The sequence below is a fragment of the Heliangelus exortis genome, chromosome 5 (genome assembly GCF_036169615.1).
Source record: "Heliangelus exortis chromosome 5, bHelExo1.hap1, whole genome shotgun sequence".
NCBI classification, from domain to species: Eukaryota; Metazoa; Chordata; class Aves; order Apodiformes; family Trochilidae; genus Heliangelus; species Heliangelus exortis.
In genome coordinates this window covers 41252563-41273419 of record NC_092426.1, presented here as the reverse complement: position 1 = coordinate 41273419, position 20857 = coordinate 41252563, and the positions used below count along the sequence as shown (strand labels likewise).

The 20857-nt window shown below is 49.7% G+C and overlaps 1 protein-coding gene across 1 annotated transcript; it reads left to right on the top strand.

Annotated features, from left to right (window-relative positions):
- The first annotated feature begins 9885 nt into the window (after positions 1-9885).
- Positions 9886-11129, top strand: C5H11orf96 (chromosome 5 C11orf96 homolog). The gene has a single exon (XM_071744991.1). The coding sequence runs from the start codon at positions 10346-10348 to the stop codon at positions 10706-10708; it is 363 nt and encodes a 120-aa protein (XP_071601092.1). The 5' UTR covers positions 9886-10345; the 3' UTR covers positions 10709-11129.
- The last annotated feature ends 9728 nt before the right edge of the window (positions 11130-20857 follow it).

The window sequence follows — 20857 nt, the reverse complement described above, 5'->3', positions numbered from 1 at the left end:
TGCACCTCATCCTGCTGGGATCCTGCAGGTCCCAGCTCATCTTGGGTGACGTGTAAGGGTTCAGCAGTCAGATGGAAGAACACTGACCCTTTCCAGAGGGCCATCACTCACCAAGATGACGTGGAGGTGCTTTTTGGGGTTACCAGAAGGTCCCCTGAAGAACAGGTTAGCTGGCAGGTCTCTGGTGGCTCAGCCTGGGAAAGCATCCCTTGGGAGAACTCTTAGAGACCCCATTTTAAGTAAAGGAATTGGAGACCATGTTAAAGAACTTTAAAATTAGATTAAAGAGCACTGAGGTTTATGGTGTGACCTCCGTCCTTGAGGTTCCTCAAGTCTTAAGATCTCTCTGAGAGGTTTTGCTGGCTGGGCAAGGCTTGGAGCAGTCACAGAATTATTTGGGTTGGAAGGGACCTTGGAAATCATCAAATCCATCCCATGATCCACTCCCCTTGTTCCCAGACCCTATTCAGTCTCTTCTTAAACACCTCCAGGGATGGAGAATCCACCCCCTCCCTGGGCAGCCCATTCCAATGCCTGAGCACCCTCTTTGGAAAGAATTTTTTTCCCAATATCCAACCTAAACCTCCCCTGGCAGAGCTGAAGCCCATGGCCTCTTGTCACTGCCTGGGAGCAGAGCCCATCCCAGGGGATCATCCAGACAGTGCTCCCTGGATCCAGAATGATGTTCAACCAGAGGTTATTTCTGCCACCAGCTGTGTGCACAGCTGCCTTGCAGTCCACATGAGGATGCTGGGCTTTTTCTCTGATCCCACAGACCCACACTGAAGAGGGGGTTGGCACCCCAGCTCAGCTCTGAGTTCCCTTTCTTTCACATGTTGCCAGTGATGTTCCTGTGCCAGGGCTGGCTGGAGGTGGAAAGCTGGGTGAGCATGGTCCCAATAAGCAGAAAAAAGCAGCAAAGAGGCCACTGGGCAGAAACTGGGAGGCTATGAAGAGCCCAGGAAGTGCATGGGATGGGGGAGTTTGGGCTGTGGCTCTGGTGTGTTCTCCTCATACTGCAGGAGGAGTTCTCAACCTGGAGAGCTTCTGATGCAGAGACCAAGAAATGATGCCAGAGCCAAAAGATGAAGCAGGAGCAAACACATAACTTGCCAGGGGGCATGCTGACCTACACCCACTTTGGAGCCCACTTTTTTAGGTTACAGTGCTTTAAGTTGTTCCCAGCATCCCTCCCTCCCCTCATCCCGTTCTCTAGAGGCAAATCTGGGCCAGGTTTCTGCTCTGTGCTGAGGTGGAGGCAGCTTTCCTGCCTGGCATGGCTTGTCTTTAGCTTGGGTGTTTGGAAAGGACAGGGAGATTTTGGAATGTGTCCAGAGCAGAGCCACTGGAATGCTCAGAGGGCTGAGCACCTCCCTGGGAATCCCCTGAGGGATGTGTGGTGTTGAGCCTGGAGAAGAGGAGGCTCCCAGGGGAGCTCAGAGCAACCTCCCAATATCTGAAGGGGCTCCAAGAAAGCTGGGGGAGGGCTTTGGACACGGGGGGGTAGGGAGAGGACAAGGGAAATGGTTTCCAAGTGGGAGAGGGGAGATGGAGGTTGGAGATGAGGAAGAAATTCTTTGGGGTGAGGGTGGTGGAGTCCCCATCCCTGGAGGCCTTGAAAAGGCATTTGGAGCTGGTCCTTAAGGACATGGGTTAGGAGTTGGCTGTGGTGTTGGTGCAAGGTTGGGCTGGATGAGCTTGGAGGTCTCTTCCAAGCTAAAGATTCTGTGCTGAGCCCCTGTGCCAGGTTTCCCAGGGAAGCTGTGGCTGCCCCATCCCTGGCAGTGTCTCAGGTCAGGTTGGATGGGGCTTGGAGCAACCTGGGCTGGTGGGAGGTGTCCCTGCCCATGCAGGGGTTGGCACTGGGGGAGCTTTAAGGGCCCTTCCAACCCAAACCATTCCATGATTTCATGAAAGGAGGGGGCCACAAGATGCAGGGTCCTGGATCTCTTGGAAGATGCAAGTGGGAGTGATGGGAGAGGGATTTCAAGTTTCCTAGCAGTGGTGTTTCCTGCTGGGAAGCAGCGGGTGCCTGGCTGCAGGCTCCTGGGTTACAGGATGCAGCCCTGGTACCCCCCTGTCCCTGGCAGCAAACCCTTCACTGCAAAGAAGGCAAAATTTGCCAATATCAGTCCTACCCCAGTGGTGCTGGAGCCTTCACAGTTGTGCCAGAGAAGAGATGTGTTTCCCGGGGAGAGGCTGACAAGCCAGCAAGAAGAAATCCTTCCAGACCTCAGGGCAAGGCAAGTGCTGGATGCTGGGCTCAGGACAGAGCATCTTGGTGCAGCAGCAGCCACAGGTAGGATTAAATGCCCTGAGCATTGGCTGCCCCTCTGTGGCATCCCTCAATTTTTTATATAAATCAGTCTTTCCTTTAGTCACCTCATCAGTTCCCTCCTGGTTTCACTTCCCTGGATGACACAGTGGCTCTGGTTCATCCTAGAAAAGCTGCTTCTGGGTGTCAGATCACTCTTCAGCTTTGGGTGCCATGGGCTCTCATCTGGCAGGGCTGGGGTAACACTTGCTGTCTGCTTTTTGGCACCAAACTGGATTCCTTCCTTGTGCTGCTGGAACCAGTGTTACCTCTTTACTGATGTGGTTGTAGTGATTTTTGTCAAAAGACCCCAAAAAGGTTTAGAGACTGGGTAAAAGAAAAGTCAGCAGGGTTTGGTTACCTGAAGTCTGATAGCTCGTTGTCAGGAAAGTTCTGGTTTCATCTCTAGGTTAAAACCTCTGCTGTTGATTTCTTTCTTGATTACTTGCAAGTAGGCTTTAAAAGAGAGGAAAAAAAAGAGAGGAAAAGGGGAAATTTATTCTGCTGAAATACTTGGATGCTCTGCAGTGTTTTCAGATGCAGAAGGAAGTGGAAGATCAAATCAGAGGCTCTGAGATTCTGTTTGGGCACTGAGTTCAGCTTTTTAATCCTGACTCAGGGAAGATTTCCTCCTCACTCAGCCTCTCAAGCATCCTCAGCCTTGGTGGCAAAGCTGCCAGCCCCCTCTTGCTAGTTTTGAGGCTGATGTTTTGTCAGCTCAGAGAAAGGAAAGGAAAAGTCTCAGAAAAAATTCAGTTTCTTCAGCCCTTACAAAAAATCAGCAGTTGGGTACAGAAGAGAAACCAAGCTCAGTGGTCATCAGCTCCACATGGAGGGACAGAAATCCCTGGGCAGAAATCTGTCCCCTGGAGGGACAGAAATCAGCAGCAAAGTCCCCCCAGCACATGCAAATATTATTTTCTTTTTTTTTTCTTTTTCCCCAAAGCTTTCCCCGGGTTTAAAAAAACTCTATTTTCCCTCCAGCACATGCAAATATTATTGGCTTGGTTTTTCTTTTTTTTTTTCCCCCCCAAAGCTTTCCCCAGATTTAAAAAAACCCTCTATTTTGTGATGCAAACCATTTTTTTTTCAAGCTTTTGGACTTGAGGCAGGATGGGTGCTGTTAATTGCAGAAGGTATTATTGAGCTGGAAATCCTCATTTCTCTGCTGCTTGGATCAGAGTAACAAGAAGACACAGTAATAACACTTAAAGCTGTGGGAGGTATTATTTAAACAGCTGAGTTTCCTGCAGCCTCTGGTCTCTAGCTGTACAAACCACAGGTTTTTTTCTGGTGTCCCCACAGCCCTGATGCCTCAGGAGCAGGGCTGGGAAAAGCTGCTGTGCCTTCTGATGCCCAGCAGGCCAAAAAAGGGAAATTTCATGTAGCAGTTTGCATCAGGGAACATTTTGCAGCTCTCTGTGAAAACAAGAAAAAAAAAAAAAAGAGTTTTATTGCTGCACTTGTGAGTGGTGGGATGACAGCCAAGGGCTGCTGAAACCCTGGCTTCTCCCTTCAGCTCCCACTTTACAATTAAAACACAGCAATATGGAGAATTAAATAATAACAAATACTAAATTGAATTAAAGTACATAAATAAATAATTTAAAGATGCTCCAGACAGTGTTCTGTCCTCATGGCACTGGGCAGAAATTTTGTGGGGTTTCTCTCAGCTCATAGGAGGTCAGGCAAGACTGGAAGTGTGAGGTCCCTGGGGGTGGGGGAGCTGTGAATACCCATCCTTTATATCAAATTTGTTGTGTCCTGAGCTCCTCACAAGCCTGGCTGAGTGATTTTCCCCACTCCCCATCAAGCTGGGGGGATCCATCCTCACCTGAGGGAAGAGCCCCACTCCCAGCTGTGGTTGCAGCTCCTGGCTGGTTTATGGGGATGCCTCATTTCACCTCATCCTTCCTACCCGACCTCAATTTCATTTTTCCCTCAGTTTTAAAGCAGCCCAAGCCTGAGCTGGCTGCCCCTGGCCAAGTTCCAGCAGCCCTGGAACCTCACTGGGAAACCCAGATTTGGGGTTTTTTTTTTTTTTTTTTGTTTGGTTTTTTTTTGGTGGCTTCATGAAGCAGTGAAAAATCCACAGCAGGTTTAAATTTCCAGTGTCCCAAACCCTGAGATGATTCAGCACTGCAGTGATTTATATTTTATAAATCCAAGGTAAGGCTCCACAGTTGTACTTCCATGGAAGGAGCAGTGCTCCCAGCCTTCCTATGGCTGGGTGGTGGAATTCCTTCTCTTCCAGGCCAGATCCCACCTAGGGAGAGGCACATCCCAAGCTGTCCTGGTGCCAGGAAGCATTGCTGGGCTGGAGACATGGGTTCCCATGGATAGAGGGAAGGAGGGGGCTGAGGAAGGAGGAGCAGCAGCTGGAGGAAGGGAAGAGGAGGACCCAGGATTGAGGGGTGAGCTGAGGAAGGGAAGCTCATGCCATGGAGCTGCCTGTAAAAAGAAAGAAGTTGGGAATCAACAGCTCAGCTGAGTTTCTCACACTGCTGTAAGTTGGTTTGGAAAGAAATTTTTCAGTTAAAATGGCCAAGGTATTCTTAAAACTGAGACATATGGAAACGAGACAAGGTTTTACAGTTAAAAACATATTTTCTAGTGAAGCATCTTAAAACCTCAGCATGTGGTAAGGTGGCTCCATGTCTGTAGCAGGCTGCCTGGGTAGATGTGCAAATGCTTCCAGGCACCTGTAATTCGTGCCTTGAACACCCCCAAGCCTGAGGAACTTCCCCAGTCCCTTGGTACATCAGGGGAGGAGCTGGCAGAAAGAATTTTTCGTATTCTGCCTGCAAACCCCCCAGCCAAGGACCTGAGCTGAATTCCTGAATACAGGAGCTGGTAACTGCTGCAGGGGAGGTTTTTTTCCTCACATTTTATTGCTGCAGGTTCATCCTTGTCTCATGCTTCAGGGGAGGGGAATTGTGATGCTCAGGGGGTGCAGGAGAGCCCCGATGTGCAGGGGTCTGGGGTCGGGATGTGCCCCAGCTCCATCCCCTCGGTCCTCCGGAGCTTTCCAGTCCCTGCCCATCCCTCCCTGCTGTACCCGGCGCTGTTCCCGGGATGCTGCCCCTCGGCACGGCCCGGGGAGGGAGCTGGCTGGGGGCGAACATCTCAGGAGACACATGGAGCATTTAAAATGCTGCAGCCCCGGTGCTCAGGTGCCTGCCCAGCCATGAGGCCCCGGGGAAGGGATCCCTGCTGTAGGATTGCCCTCAGGCAGTCAGCTGTTGGGGATGGCTTTTTTCCCTTTTTTCCTTTTTCCTTTTTTTTTTCTTTTTTTCTTTTTTCCTTTTTTTTCTTTTTTTCCTTTTTTCCTTTTCTCCTTTTTTCCTTTTTTTCCCTTCTTTCCTTTTTCCCTTCTTTCCTTTTTCCCTTCTTCCCTTTTTCCATTCTCCCCTTTTTCCCTTCTTCCCTTTTCCCCTTTTCCCTTTTTCCTTCTTTCCTTTTTCCCTTTTTTCCTTTTTTTCCCGTTAACCTTTTTCCCTTTTATCCTTTTCCCCTCCCTTTTTTCCTTTCATTTTTCCTCCCCTTTTTTCCTCCCCTTTTTTCCTCCCCTTTTTTCCTCCCCTTTTTTCCTCCCCTTTTTTCCTCCCCTTTCTCCTCCCCTTTCTCCTTCCCTTTCTCCTTCCCTTTCTCCCTCTCCTTTCCCCTTTCCTTTCCTTTTTCCCTCTCCTCTCCATTTCTTTTCAGGAAAAAAAACAATGTCAAAAGGCTGCTGCAGTTCCAGGCAGCACCACAGGAAGGGAAGATGAAGGAACATCCAACCAGCTACCCAAGGGAAGGGCCATGGCACCCTTGAGGTTGCCTTGCAGGTAACCTGTCCCCCACTTCCCCTGTGTGAATCAATTCCCCTGGCCTTGGGAGAGGCTTGGTTGGGGTTCCCCCCATCAGAAAGGAAGAATTTCAAGTTTAAATTAACTGTGCATGCAGAGCAAATGGAAAGCTTTACCTTCTGCTTGCAGGAGCAGCTTGCATGGACTGCACACTCATTATCTTTGTCCCTTCAGGTGGTGTCTGTTAGCTGAGGGCTTTTTTATTTATTCTTTGTTTAAGATGGTTGTTTCAGGGTGTGAACCAGACTGGGGAAGGAACTGCAACTTCTTCCCATTTCCAGAGTTGCTTTTTTCTACAGGAAGAGGGGGATATTGGGGCTGTTCAGGCTGGAGAAGAGGAGGCTCAGGGGAGACCTCATCACTCTCTCCAACTCCCTGAAAGGAGGTTGGAGCCAGGGGGGGGTTGGGCTCTTTTCCCAGGCAACTCTCAGCAAGACAAGAGGGCACAAGAGGTCTCAAGTTGTGCCAGGGGAGGTTTAGGTTGGACATTAGAAAGAATTTCTTTCTGGAGAGGGTGCTCAGGCATTGGAATGGGCTGCCCAGGGAAGGGGTGGATTCTCCATCCCTGGAGATATTTCAAAAGAGCCTGGATGTGGCACTCAGTGCCATGGGCTGGGAACCACGGGGGGAGTGGAGCAAGGGTTGGACTTGATGAGCTCTGAGGTCCCTTCCAACCCAGCCAATTCTATGATTCTATGATATTTCTCTCTCCCCTTCCTTTTCTTACCCTTTCCTTTGCCTTCTGTGGCCTTCACTCTGCTACCCACAGCCACCCACACAATTAACAGGCTATGTGTGTATTTCCTATAATTCAGCAAGTCACCTGATGACATAAAACTTCTGTGACGTTTTTCCAGCAGTATTAATAATTTCTCCTCCTGTGAAACTGCTATTTGGATTTCCCAAGTCTCCACAGCCTCCCAGGAGATATTTTATGTAAAACATGCAGCATCTGAAATGTTTCCAGCTCTGGGTAAAGGTCTCTTCCAGCCCCTGTACAGTTCTCTGGCATTTGATGTGACTTCAGCCCTGTAGTATGCAGGAAAGAAATCTGCTCAGATGAGCCACGTGGCAGAGAGTTTCTGTAATCTATACCATGAGGTCACATTTCAGTGCTGGGAGCAAACGAGATTAAAGCCATGATTTAAAACCAACTGGAGTAAATATAGTTTTTACATTAGCACACTGCAGGCCTAGCTTGGGTGATTATGTCACAGGATATTTTTTTCTGAATTGTCTCAAATAAAATCTTAAGGCCTCCCTGTTATTACTATGGTGATGTTGCTCCAGCTCAGCAATGAAATTTCCCAGAGTGGTTTTTTTGGTTTTTAATCAGAATTGGGAGGAAATTAAATGTTCCCTTGACCTGAAGTTAAACCAGTTTGTCCTCGTGCTGAACCTTCTCTATGAAACCAGATGGGCACTGGGGACTGGGGATGTGTGTGCTGGATTTTAGGTATCAAGTCAACTGCCTTCTTTTTTTTTTTTTCTTTCTGCACCTTTTTCTGAACCTTGGATCCTCTTATTTGAGAGCAGATTAACTTTACCTTGCTCCATGTGAATGTGAGATGCTTTTCCTCACTGCTGGAACAAGGCTCCTGTGTCATCCCACAGCTGGGATGTGCTGAGGAAACTCAGTTCAACCCTTCCCATGCTGCAGGACCAAGGTGTCAGGAATAAAAACTGCTGTAAATCAGGTTCTGGTAGAATCATTGTCCTGCAGGAAAGGCTTCATGGGCTAAGTTGAGCCATTAAAACTAACAAAAATACCCACAGCTGGAACGTTTCAGTTTGACCAAACAGAAAATTGTTCCCCTATTAATCTGATTGTGTCTTCCAGTAATAAGGCTTCAAACTGAACCTGGCCTTAAAGCTGCCTTGGGCAGCCAAGAGATAGCAGCCAGGTGCTCCATAAAGCCAAGATTTTAATGTTTCTTTTGCACAGGCAGGAGGCAAAGCAGCCAACCTTCTGGAAACAGGCTAGCAAGTGCCTCTGGCCCTCTCCCTGTCCCAAAATGTATTCTTATTTTGGTTTATCCTGCCTGAAACAGGGTTGTAATCACAATGGTTTGTTTCTGGTGCAGGTCCTGAAACATCACCACTGCTGAGGCAATTGGAAAGGAGGAGGGACCAGTTCTGAGTCTTACCCAACAAAAAGCTGAGATTTTTTTGATGGGGAGCTCTCAACAAACAAGTCCCTTTCCGTGTGCTGAACCACTGCACAGGACCCTGTACGTAAGCTTCTGTTTTTTTTCTTGTCTGCCTCTGCACAAAACCCCCACATTTTAATGGTTTGCAATAAACTCCAGCAAGCTGTAGGTGTGCTGGTTTGGGGAAGGACCCAGGGATGCTGGGGGAAGCACAGACAGGCTGATTTACCAGCTGGTGCTGGAGGTGACCCAGTTGGGTACTGCTGGGCTGTGCACAGGGGGTACTGTGTGCTGGGAAACCTCCAGCTCTGTCCCTGTCCCCTCACCAGCACTGCCCAGGATTCCTGCTGCTGTTGCTAAGCCTCTGCTTCCTTGCTGGTTCCTAAACAAGCTTCAAAAATATCTTCGAGTGGGTGAAGCTATCCTGGAGAATGTCTTTATAGGAACAGTCTCACATAAGCCCTGAAAGGGGACAGACCAACCATTTCAGGCTCTTCCTCCCTCGTGCTTTTCTGCTCTGCATCCTTCTGCCTCCTTTCCTATTCCTGGTGTGAGTTTTTCTTACGCTGTTGGGTTTTTCCATCCCTTGGCAGGCACAGCTTTAGAGCACAGTCCCAGCCATCACTAATTTGCAAGCTTTTGTTTCAGCTCAGGAACACTTGTGTGCTGCCTTTTGTCCAAGGATCTGATTTGGCATCCTATCAAAGGAGGATTTACAGAGCCTGCAGGGAAATGGGAAGCATTTTAGGATGCCTTCTAACAGGAGAAAAATGGAGCAGGTGTTTATGCTAGAGGCAGCAAAATAGGGAATGAGATCCCAGTATCTTGAGTCCTGCTTAACCCTCTGTTCCTGATGGTTTCTTGTCTGTGAGCATCCCGTGTGTAGTGTAAAGGTGGGTCCCTGTAGAATTAGGGTATTTCACCCCAAATTATTTGGGGCTTGCTTTCAGGGTCTTCTTTAAGTCACTCTGCTGCAAGCTGGCACAATGAATCTGTTTGCATTTTAATTTATTTTATTTTACAGCCACAGAAATCATGGTATTGGTAGAGAAGCTCAGAGGTGAGATGAAGAAAAAGAAATTACCACTCCGGCCCTCCGGGAGGTAGTGAGGCCTCAGTAAACCCTGAGTAAACCTCAGTAAACCCTGAGTAAACCTCAGCAAATCTTGAGTAAACCTCATCAACCCCCCTGACGCTCCCCCGGGCGCCGCGGGGCATGCGGGGGATGCCCTGGGGAGAGGGGGACGAGGGTGAAACAGGCTCGGTGGGAGAGGACGGGAGCAGAACCGGGGGTCGGGGGGGGAAGAGTGGTGGGGAAGGGATGGACGGGACCGAGGGCGAAGCCTCCGCGGGGTGAGCGGCGATGCCGCCTCGTCCCGGGCCCTGCCCCCTCCCCAGGGGACGCGGGGACCGGGGGTGGCGGTGCCGGGGGAGGCGTCAGGCGGAAGGGAAGCGCCCGGCAGAGGCTGCGAGTGGGCTCGGTGGCCGTCTGAGCATGCTCCCGCGGGGGCAGCACCGGGATATATAACGGTACCGGAGCGACGGCGCCAGCAGCAGCAGCGGTTCCGCTGAGCCGAGGGGACGCACCGCTCCGATCAGCACCGCGCTCCGAACCGCGCTCCGAACCGCGCTCCGAACCGCGCTCCGAACCGCGCTCCGATCAGCACCGCGCTCCGAACCGCTCTCCGAACCGCGCTCCGATCAGCACCGCGATCAGCACCGCGCTCCGATCCGCTCCGAACCGCGCTCCGCATCGCATCGCATCGCATCACAAGGGCATCGCACCGCGCTCCGGGTCCGGGCCGCTCCGATCCGCTCCCCTCCGAACCGCGCTCCGCACCGCTCCGCACCGCCCGGTAGCTCTCCGGACAGCACCTCTCCGCACCTGCCCGCGTTTCTTCGCTCCGTTCCGCGGGCTCCAACCCCTGCCCGCCGGAGGAGCCTCGGCTCCCGGCACGGCCGAAGCAGCGCAACCCGGTCCGCCCGGTCCGCCCGGCCCGGCCCCCGCGGCGGAGGCTCCCGCGGGCGGCAGGATGGCCAGCAAGGCGTCGGAGCTGCTGGGGGTCTGCTCCAGTTACCAGGCGGTGATGCCCCATTTCGTCTGCGTGGCCCAGGAGTTCCCCTCGCCCGCCCGCCCCGCCAAGACCCCCAAGGGGAAGCTGCGGCGGCCGCGCCAGTCGCGATTCAAGACGCAGCCGGTGACTTTCGACGAGATCCAGGAGGTGGAGGAGGAAGGGGTGTCCCCTCTGGAGGAGGAGAAGGCCAAGAAGTCCTTCCTGCAGTCCCTCGAGTGCCTGCGACGGAGCACCCAGAACCTCAGCCTGCAGCGGGACCGCCTCGGCAGCTGCCGCCTCCGCAACAGCCTCGACTCCAGCGATTCGGACTCGGCCCTCTGAGGCCGGTGAGAACCCAACCCGGTCCGGCCCGGTGGCAGGGACCGGGCTGCAAGGACCGGGCTGCAGGGACTGGGCTGCCCGGAGCCGCCCCCCCTCTCCCTTCCCCCCAATCCCCCATCCCCAAAACCTCCGCCGGGCGGGCAGCCGCGTCGGGATGTTTTCTAAGAAAGCGCTTGTACCTTCGTTTCTATTTGATTGTATGAAACTCTCCGTTTAAAAGACAAAAAAAAAGAAAAAAAAAAAAAAGAAAAAAAATTTTCTATTCGTTAGAAGAAATGAGCTGTTTTAGATGCATTGAGCTGCTGGACTTTGTATTTATTTTTGCATTTAAACCGTTGACTGCATTTATTTAATATGTTTCTACCTGAATGTCTGTTATTATTTCCATAAAAGAGTAATAAAATGATATATTTGCACAGTACCTATCAGGCTGTCCTTATTGCAGGGCTCTAACTGCCCTCCTTCAGCTTCCTTCACCCCTTTGCAGGTATAATGGGATGTAAAGGCTGTCACCAGCTCATGCAGAAGCAGTCATCCTTTCCTCGGAGAGGAAGCAGCCCTTACTGTCAGGTACATGCTGATGAAACAAAAACCCGGTTAAAGTGATTTTATTTATTTATTTGCTTGTTTAAAAATGATTGTGTTAACCTAAATTGATGTTTATGAGTATTTATGACCAGTTTTGTCCAGTGCAGCTGGGCAAACCTAAGTGCACCTATACTTTACGTTCTCATCCAAGTTGCTTTTTTCTCTTCTGACTCATGAATTGTTCAGTGCTGCAGAGATGCTTGGTAGCTGGTTATAATGCAGTTTAATTTACTGGAGCAGGCATGCTTCTCTTGGGTTCAAAAGCAAGGGTATTTTGCTGTGGTATAGGAATGAAGTTCTGTGGGGCTTCTCTGGGTGTGCATGAAGGTGCATGGAAGATTTTTATAAGATTTTCTTTCTCTGCGCTGTTTGCCCAGGGAGGTGGTGGAGTCGCCTTCCCTGGAGGTATTAAAGAAACAGGTTAATGTGGCACTTGGGGATATGATTTCGTGGTGTAGGACTGATGGGTGGGCTTGATTATCTTGAAGGTCCTTTCCAGCCATGATGATTCTGTGACTCTGTGCCAAGGAGCGTTTGAAGCAGAGCAAATTCCCAGGCTGGGAATATTTCCCCTGGATTTTCTCTATTCTCTTAAAATATTCCTGTGCTAAAAGTATAATCCTGTGGTAGGGATTACTGCTGCAATTTCAGCTCCCTCTGGCACTCAAAACTTCCCTGTTATTAGGTGTTATTAGGATAAAGAGCTGTAGCCTCTAACTAACTGTTCTGTTACAGATTTTCTGGGGAGTTACAGCTTTTCTTCTTGCCATCATACTGCTAAACAACATTCTGTGAGCTCCTTGCTGGAGGTAGGGGCTGGGGCAGAGGAGAAATGATGCAGATGGAGCCTTGTTAGGGCTGGCAACCATGGATTTGTGTCCTCTGGCCACTTAAGGCCAGCAAATGACCTGCTTGAGGAGCCCGGTGGTGGCTTCCAGCTCTGGGCAAAACTGAAGCCTGTCTCTGGTTTAAATCTGAGGAAAATCAGGGAGGGGTGTGGGAGGAAAGGGGGTGAAGCTTGGTTTTGGAGAGGTCCTTCTCCAACATTTGTAACTACAGGAAGGGTTTTAAAAAAAATCCATTGCAGCTGGAGACCCAGCACCAGGGGAGGGTTTTGTGTGCTAGGAAATAGGTCTGGGTTCTGAGTCGATCTCATAAAGTGTTGAACCACCCCACTTCTCCTCCCCTGCATGCAGCCTGCCAGCCAGCTTGTCTCCCCTTGCTCTTAGACCCCAGGGGCTGCTCTTGGTGTAGGCACAGCACATCCACACACACAATATCTGTGTACAAGACAAAGCAACCTGAGCTCCAGCTTCCAGCCAGGGAATCTGCTCTGCTAGAAATCACCCGTTCCTAGCAGCTGAGATAATTCCCCCCGAGAAATTCCTAATTCTGGGAAGCTGGGAGTTTTCAGGCTTTGAAACACCTCTGGGAACTCTGCAGCCGTGTGCCTGTAGGTTGCATAATGTTCCCAACGTGGTGCTGAGCTCTGTAGGATTCCCGGAGATGTTCCCGCATCCTCCCCATGCTGCAGGTTTCACTTTGCAGCCCGGCTTTGCTTTCAGCTCTGGCACCCATCCCCGACATCCACCGAGCCTGCGGTGGCTTCGGGAGGCTGCAAGCTCCCCATCCTCCTCTCTCTCCCGGTTTCTGCCGAGCAGCTGGGGTTAATTTCAGGCCGTTTCCCGGGTCCTTTCCCCTCCCTGCTCCAGCCTGCAGCTGCGCTGCCATCACAGAGGAGGCTGCACCGAGGCAGGAGCAGAGCACCCGGTACCTGCTGCCTGGCAGAGGGAGAGGAAAAAATGGCCATGCTCCTTTTCCTGCTTCCAAGAGGTAAATGTGGGTGCTAACAGCAAGGAGAAAAAGGGTTTGAGACTCTGTTGGATGGGGTTAGGCTGAATTAATAAGTTTCTCCTCGGCTGCTCTTTGTTAGCGTTTTGCTGCTGTCTCGAAGTGAGGAGCAGGGGAGATGGCAGTGCTAAAGATAGGGACAGCATTTATCATCCAAACACTCACAGTCCAGTCAAAAGGCTGAAAAGCCAGGGTGCTTTGGCTCTGGCCTAGAGAGAGGGCCTCCTGAGTGCAGCTGGAAAAATAAACCTCCTTTCCAGGCTTCCTGTGCTGCTAATTTTGAAGGTTTCTCTTGCAGTGAGTTTTTTGGTTTTTGTTTTGTTTTGTTTTGTTTTGTTTTGTTTTGTTTTGTTTTGTTTTTTTGTTTGTTTTGCATCACAGACATTTGTCCTGTAAGGATTGAAGGCAGACCTATTAAAGAAGGAGACCTATTCAATTCACTTCACCCAGGGTAATGTCTGTATCAAAGCATTTTAAGCCTGTCCCCCACTACTCAGGCTCGAGATGTGGGCTGGACATTTCCCTTCAGCAATTCCCAGTTGGAAAGCATCCTGCAGATGCCACTTCTGGTGATGCTCAGGATGGCAGGGAGTAGGCACCAGCATCTTATGTCTGCACAGGAGGCAGCTGGGAGCCAAACACTCGTGGAGCAGCAGGATGAGTCTCAGGGGGGAGGGGAGACTCAGCACCCCAGGGGTGCTTTCAGCCCTTTTTCCTCCAAATCCCAGGAAATCAAGCAGCAGAAATTGCCTTTAATGCAACCTGTGTAATTTTATTGTCGTAAATGATGCATAAATCATCCTGTCTGGTGGGGTGAGGAAAAGGTCTAACTTGAGAGCAATTATTTTATTCTTGTTTTGTGCCCAGTTCCTTTCAAACTCACCAGCATTTCCCCCTCTGCTCTTGTGGAAATTAGTGCAAAGCTATTGGTGCTGTACCCCTGCACCCGACAAAGCATAGGGGGGATCGGAATGGTGCACTCCTGGCATCATTAAATAAATGAATTAATAAATAAAATCCTCTCTGTGCATCTTACGGGCAAGCTTTTCCTGGTTGGTTTTTGGGTTTTTTTGTTTTGTTTTGTTTGGGGTTTTTTGGGGTTTTTTTATGTTGTTAGGGTTTGTTTTTTTTTTAATTCCCCAAACACTGTAGTTAAATTTGACTCAGTCAATTCCTGGTTGCAATTTAATATCCACTCCAAGGGGAGTCTCCTCTCCTAGCTGGGTGTGCACAGTTTCTGCTGGTGTTGCTGTCTCACCTCTGGGTTTCCAGTAGCTCCCTGGGGACACTTCAAGCTAAACCAGTTTCCCAGGAACGAGTGTGAGAAGGTGCTTCTGATTTTTTTTTTTGATTTTTTTTTTCAGATTTCCACGCTGAGATCTGGAGAATGAGTTTGCTTTGGGAGCTGAGTTTTGATGAGACATCTCCTGCCCCTTCCCATGGCTCAGATCCTGCAGGATAACAGCAGAGGGACTCTGGGACACTGCCCTGGGTAAGAAACACCACGGGACTGATTCTATCCAACTCCCAGAGTGTTGGGGACAAACTGAGGCATCTGTGTAACTCTCAGGCTGACAGGGAACAAATTTTCAGGTAACAGGGGCTGAGAGTTGAGCTCCAGCAAACCTGGTTGCTGTGCTGCCCCAAATTCCTGCAGTGCCAGCTGGCTGCCTTCCCTGGGGCTGGATGGAGGGGGTTTTGATGGTTCTCCTGGATGTTTTCATTGCTGTCTCATGTGCAGGGTGCACATGGGGCTTGCATTTCTGTGGGGGGGAAAAAAACCCCACCCTTGGGGAGGTGCAGGCAGCCTGAATTCCCTGTGGGGTGCAGTGATGCCCTGGCAGCCTGGGTTTGCAGTTGTAAGCTTCAAAAGAGCTTCCAAGCTGTGCAGAGCCTGGCTCCTAACTTTTAGGGGTATTTTCAGAGTTGTAAAGATGCAAGGTAACATCCCATGCAGAAAATAATCAGGTGTCCAGTGATAACCCAAGCAAGGGGAGCTCACCTCCTCCTAAAAGGAACAGTAGTGTGTGGTCCTTCAGTTCCACTTGAGCAAGCCAAGTGGCTGATTTGGGGGGAAGTAATTAATTATGGGAATGGATTAATTCCCAAGCAGCATCTCATCCCATGCAGGCATTTATGTGTCCCTGGGTCCGTGCAGTGTGAGAGCTGCTAACAGAGCAGCCCAGCTCTTTGCTGCAGTGCAAAGCACCTCCAGATATTTAATTGAGAGTGCAATTAGTTGAAACGGTACCAGGGGAGATGGAAATACTTCCTGCAGAACCAAGGAACTGTGGTGTCAGAGCTGTGTAACCATTTCTTGTGCCAAAGCACCAGCTTTAAGGCTATTAAATGTGTGAACTTGGGTGGTTAAGCACTTACCAGTCCTGTGTTAGCAAATGTCATGGGATGTTATAAACAGCACATGGTCAGATCCTGGTTTGGGTTGTCCTGGTGTCAGACTGGCTTTGGTTCACCTGTACTCTGGATCTGCTCTGGATTTGTCCCTTGGGAAGGGAGATGTGAGCTGGTGATGTTGCTGAGCACATTTCTGGGCTGCTTTGAAGCATCCAAGCCACTGCTCCTCTGCTCCATCGTGCCCAGGGTGCTCTGAGGCTTCACACAACCTTACACAAGGTTTACCAGCACTGGTAAATCTCTGGGGGCAGTGTGGGTGTTGAATGCCTTGGCTGGGACATCTGTTCCCTTCTCCCAGATGGAGCAGGAGCTGGAATCAGGAATGGGGAGAGGCTGGGGCAGGAGGGGAGGGAGCTTCCCTTTGGCTCCATACTGATGGGACAGCAGAAGACTTTCTTGGAAACAAAACTGAGGTTCTCCTGGGTCGGATTTCAAACAAAAAGAAATCTACACTGATAATTTATGACTCTTGTCTTGAACAGATATTCTGTGTTTGGAAATATTTGTATTGAAGAGGTTGAAGTTATTTATTAGGAACTGGTGAAAGGGAAATCTTCTTCCTTGGCTTGAGCTGAAACCTTGTTGTTGTGGAAAAGGTTTTTTTTGTTTTTTTTTCCTTGTGAAGAAAATGACCTTTCTTGGGCAGGAGGGAAGGAGAGTGGGAAGAAGAGGGGAGAGAGGGAGGGGGAGAACACAGCTCGCTTGTGAAAGGGCTCTTGGCTAATTCAGATCCATTTGAAGGATGTTTATGTGCTTGTTCCTTTTAATCTCAGCTTCTGGCAAGTCAGTGCTTTCCCTCTGAGAAGTATTTGGAGGTCCTGGCTGTGGTCATTAAGGATCCATTTTGGTCACAGCAGCCTCAGATGTCAGAGGGAGCCTGCACTCTGCAGACTTGGACCTTCCAGGGGAAACTCAGCGAGGTTCCGTGTTGATTGTGTTGGTTTTCCCCACCATTTCTTATGTCCAAGCAAAGAGAAGGGAAGCAGCACTGGAAGCAGAGGTTATCACTCCTGCTTACTGCTAAACTCTCAGGATGAGCTGGGTGCATTGCAACCAGATGTGGCTGGCACTGGTGGGCTGGGAATGCAGGCAGGAGGATTCCCAGGGGCATGGATGGGGTATCCTGGTGAGCTGGCTGCTCCTTTCAGCACGGGAGGTGGGATGGGGGGTCAGGGGAAAGAGGCAGAAGTGCCAAAATCTGGAGGAATGCAGCTCTGACACTTTGAAGAGAGGCAGCAAACGGGATGGCTGGGAATGGAGCTGCTGGAGTGGGATGAAAGGAAAGGGGAGAGGAAAGGGGAAAGGAAAGGAAAGGAAAGGAAAGGAAAGGAAAGGAAAGGAAAGGAAAGGAAAGGAAAGGAAAGGAAAGGAAAGGGAAGGGAAGGGAAGGGAAGGAAAGGAAAGGAATTGAATTTCACCTAACCTTGGGCACACCAGGTAAACATTACAAGAAGGCATGATGGGGATGCTGCATCTTGGTACAATCAGCAGTGCTTCCTAAAGCAGCAGCTCTGAGCACCTGCAGGCCTCGAGGTTAGATGTTAGGAAGTAATTAGGTTGGAGATGAGGAAGAAATTCTTTGGGGTGAGGGTGGTGGAGTCCCCATCCCTGGAGGCCTTGAAAAGGCATTTGGAGCTGGTCCTTAAGGACATGGGTTAGGAGTTGGCTGTGGTGTTGGTGCAAGGTTGGGCTGGATGAGCTTGGAGGTCTCTTCCAAGCTAAAGATTCTGTGCTGAGCCCCTGTGCCAGGTTTCCCAGGGAAGCTGTGGCTGCCCCATCCCTGGCAGTGTCTCAGGTCAGGTTGGATGGGGCTTGGAGCAACCTGGGCTGGTGGGAGGTGTCCCTGCCCATGCAGGGGGTTGGATCTTGATGATCTTTAATGTCTCTGTCAACCCAAACCATCCTCTGATGATTCTATAACCCTTCATTTATCTGAAGGAGTGCACAGATGCAGTGAGGAGGCACTTTGCAATAGAAATAATCAAGCATTCCAATTTTACAGCTCTGTAGAGTGCAACTTCCTCTCCCTGTCCACTGAAGTAAAGCCTTAACTTCAAGGACAGAAATTAAAAGAAATCAAAAGAGTAAAAAAGGCTTGCAGATATCTAGGCTCTGGGTATTAGGAACCCATGATAAATTTAACTACCAGAAAGGCATTTCAAAAAGAATAAAAATAGCCAGCTTAGTTAAATAGTAGATTTAAGAATATTATTAGGTTTAAAAAGATACCCTGCAAAAGCATAAGTCATGTCCAAAGGGGAAAAACAGAAGGGATCATAAATGCTGGGATGCTAAATGTGAAATCAAAATAAGATATGCTTAAAAAAGATTTTGAAGAATGGCTTGTGAAAGGCTAGAAGCTTCTGCCCTAAACTTTTGCAAATCCATTGGAAGAAGAAACCTTTGCTAAAAAGTCTTTGGCCCTCTGGCTGGCTGGAGACTGAAGTTAACACTCAGGAGGATAAGGCAGGAACAGAAAAGTTAGGTCTGTTCCCTCCAACACTGTAAACTCCCTGCACTTAACTATGTATTCAATACAAAATACTCTAAAGCAGCAGTTACTGATGGTGCAAGAGATGCTGGAGTCATTGGGGATAATCTTGAATCAGTGGCTACTCCATCATGATGAAATTACATCCATGATGAAATTACTGTGAAAGAAATGAAGAGCAAAACAAAAAATCAACCTGGCAACTGTCTCAAATGACAGTGCTCTGGTATTCTGGATATTTTATTTAAGTCTAGTTGTGTAAAAAAAAAAAAAAAAACATTCAGAAAAGGTATCTCTGTTTCCTGCTGTTAACCAGAAAGTTAACAGAGTAGCAGCACCTTTTGGTTTGGAAAAGAAAAACCCAAGCAAGACAGAAGGTGCAGGAGTTTATTAATAGCTTGTGAAGATAAATGAAGAACTTAATTTTTTCCAGTGGTAAATGAGCTGCATATAAGGGTTTGGACAAACAAAAACAATTATTCCCCTTGTGTAGTGAATAACACACAATTCACTCTTGAGGATGTTGGGGATGCCAGAAAGACTTAACCTGCTCATAAAGCAATGGGGCAACTTCCCAGGAGAAAGGTTTATGGGGATGGGGAACTTCCCAAAGCTCCTGTGGTCCCCTCCCTGTCCCAAGGTGATGCTTGGGTCTCTCTGTGGGATTTTGGGGTTTCTCTGTGTATAAATCCAGCTTTATAAGCAGACAGCAAAGCTTTACTGTTCCTGTCCTCCCATATCCCTGTGGATTTGTGCTTTGTCTCCTACCCTCTGTGCTTAATTCCTGCCCGGGCACTTCCAGACTGCTCTTCATGGAAGCATCAGTGCCACTTCCAGAACATACCCAAATAAAGCAGAAGTTGAGTCCCAGCATATGGTCCCTTTTCCAAATGCCATGTTGGTCCTGCTGGAGAAAACAGTTATTTTTATAGGCTGTAGGGTTAACATTTCCGAGGGCATGATTAGAAAACCAAAATAAACATCCAAATAGAAAGAACTGGTTTGCAGTGCCCGAGGAACTCTGCTCAGTACATGGAATTATATGGAGCAAGGAATAAATCACCCTAGGATCTGGCTCAGAGTTAGTAGCTGGAGCCCAGACCATAATACCAGGTAGGCTGGAACTGTGTGTGAAAAGCCAGGATTGTGCTTTTTCCCTGCTGTTACCAAATGTGCAGGGCCTATTTTTATCAGGTACATTCCCAGCTCCCATCCAAAGGGCTGGAAGCCCCCGTCCCTGATGCTTCTGCTTCCTCCCAAAATGTGCAGCCTGGGCTGCTCCTCGGAGCTCAGCCTGACCCATGTGCTGGCCTTGGAAAAAGCCAGGGAAATTCTGGAGAGGGTCCCAGTGTTGCTGAGCATATTGGACCCTCCTGCTCAGCTTGCTCAGCATCCCCAGGAGAACTGTGCTGGCAGCTTCTTTCTGCTTCAGCCCCTCCTGCCTCGGAGGAGCAGGGTGGGTGTTTGTCCCCCTTGGGTGATCCTGGAGCATCTGAGCAAGGGGAAAGCTGCTGCTGTCTCAGGAGTCCCTGGTGAGCATGGATTCCCTGCAGAAACCACTGGGACTGGGAGGTCTTGATGGCTTTCAACCTGGTTGACCTCTGACACAGCCTCCAGGCTTGCGTTTGTTTTGTTTTGTTTTTTTCAAACATACTGTTCAGATTTAAAAAAGCCCCAAAACCCTCTTACATCAAGGATGTGCCAGGTCTGCCTGGTCCATCAGTGGATGCCAGGTCCATCCACTGGCTCCTGGGAGCCCTTTGGATCCTGCCCAGCCTTAAGATTTCTGCAGCCTGCAACACGCTGCCACGTTCTCTGTGAGCATCTGATGGACCTGAGAGGCACAAGGAAACCCCCCTAAGGTCAGACTGCTATGAGCTGCCTCCTCTGGGCTTCACTAAGCTCATTCCAGAGCAGGAGATCTCTGCCCAGCTCCTCCTGGGCTGCTCTGGCTCCTTCCCTGCACATCAGCAGGGCTGTGGGGAAGAGAGCTTTGGGCTCTCCTGTTTTGCACCTCCTGTGTTCATGTCCCTGCAAAACACCAGCTCTGGGCTGCTCAAGGAGCACAGGCTGTGTTCCTCCAGATATAAACAAGGCTGACATGATGTTTAGCTCAGCCTTCCCAAGTACATTTTGGGTTGGGAAGCCCTGGTTCACCAGGTTTGTGCTGACTGAAAACTGCCCCGAGGAAGCAGCAGTGACACCTCCTCCCCCTGCCACCCACCCCAGTTATCACCCAGTATTCTGGCTCTTTTTTCCATCATCCCCAAGCCAACAAATTTCACAGAAAGCCCTCATTCTGCCTGATGTGAGTGCTGCCCCCCAGGCTTCCCTGTGCTCCCCTCTCTGATTCACACCCCAGCAGATTCCCCTTTTCCTTTTGCTGCTGTGTGCTCAGAGGGGACAGCACATCATAGATCTCAAGGCAAGTGGCATTTTTTTCCCCTCTCTCCCCTGATGTGAAAGCAGAGCTCTCTGCCCTGGCCCACCACATCCTTTGGCCAACAGCTCCCACCCCTCCTGACAGGATGGGAGCATCACAAAAACTGCTGGATGAAGGATGCCTGTGACCTCCAGAGGGACAAAGCCTCTCTCAGCCTCTTCCCAAAGTTCCCTGGGATGCTGTGACCAGAATCAGACCTTCCATGGGCTTTGTCTGCACCTGGAAAAACCTCTGCCTCATTCTGGGATGATGGAGACTTCTCCTCCTACCTCCAAGTGCCACAAAAAAGAATTAAGTGAAGGTATTGATAAGTTAATATATCCTGTTGGGATGTCATGGGGTTGGTTGTTTTGGTTGTGGT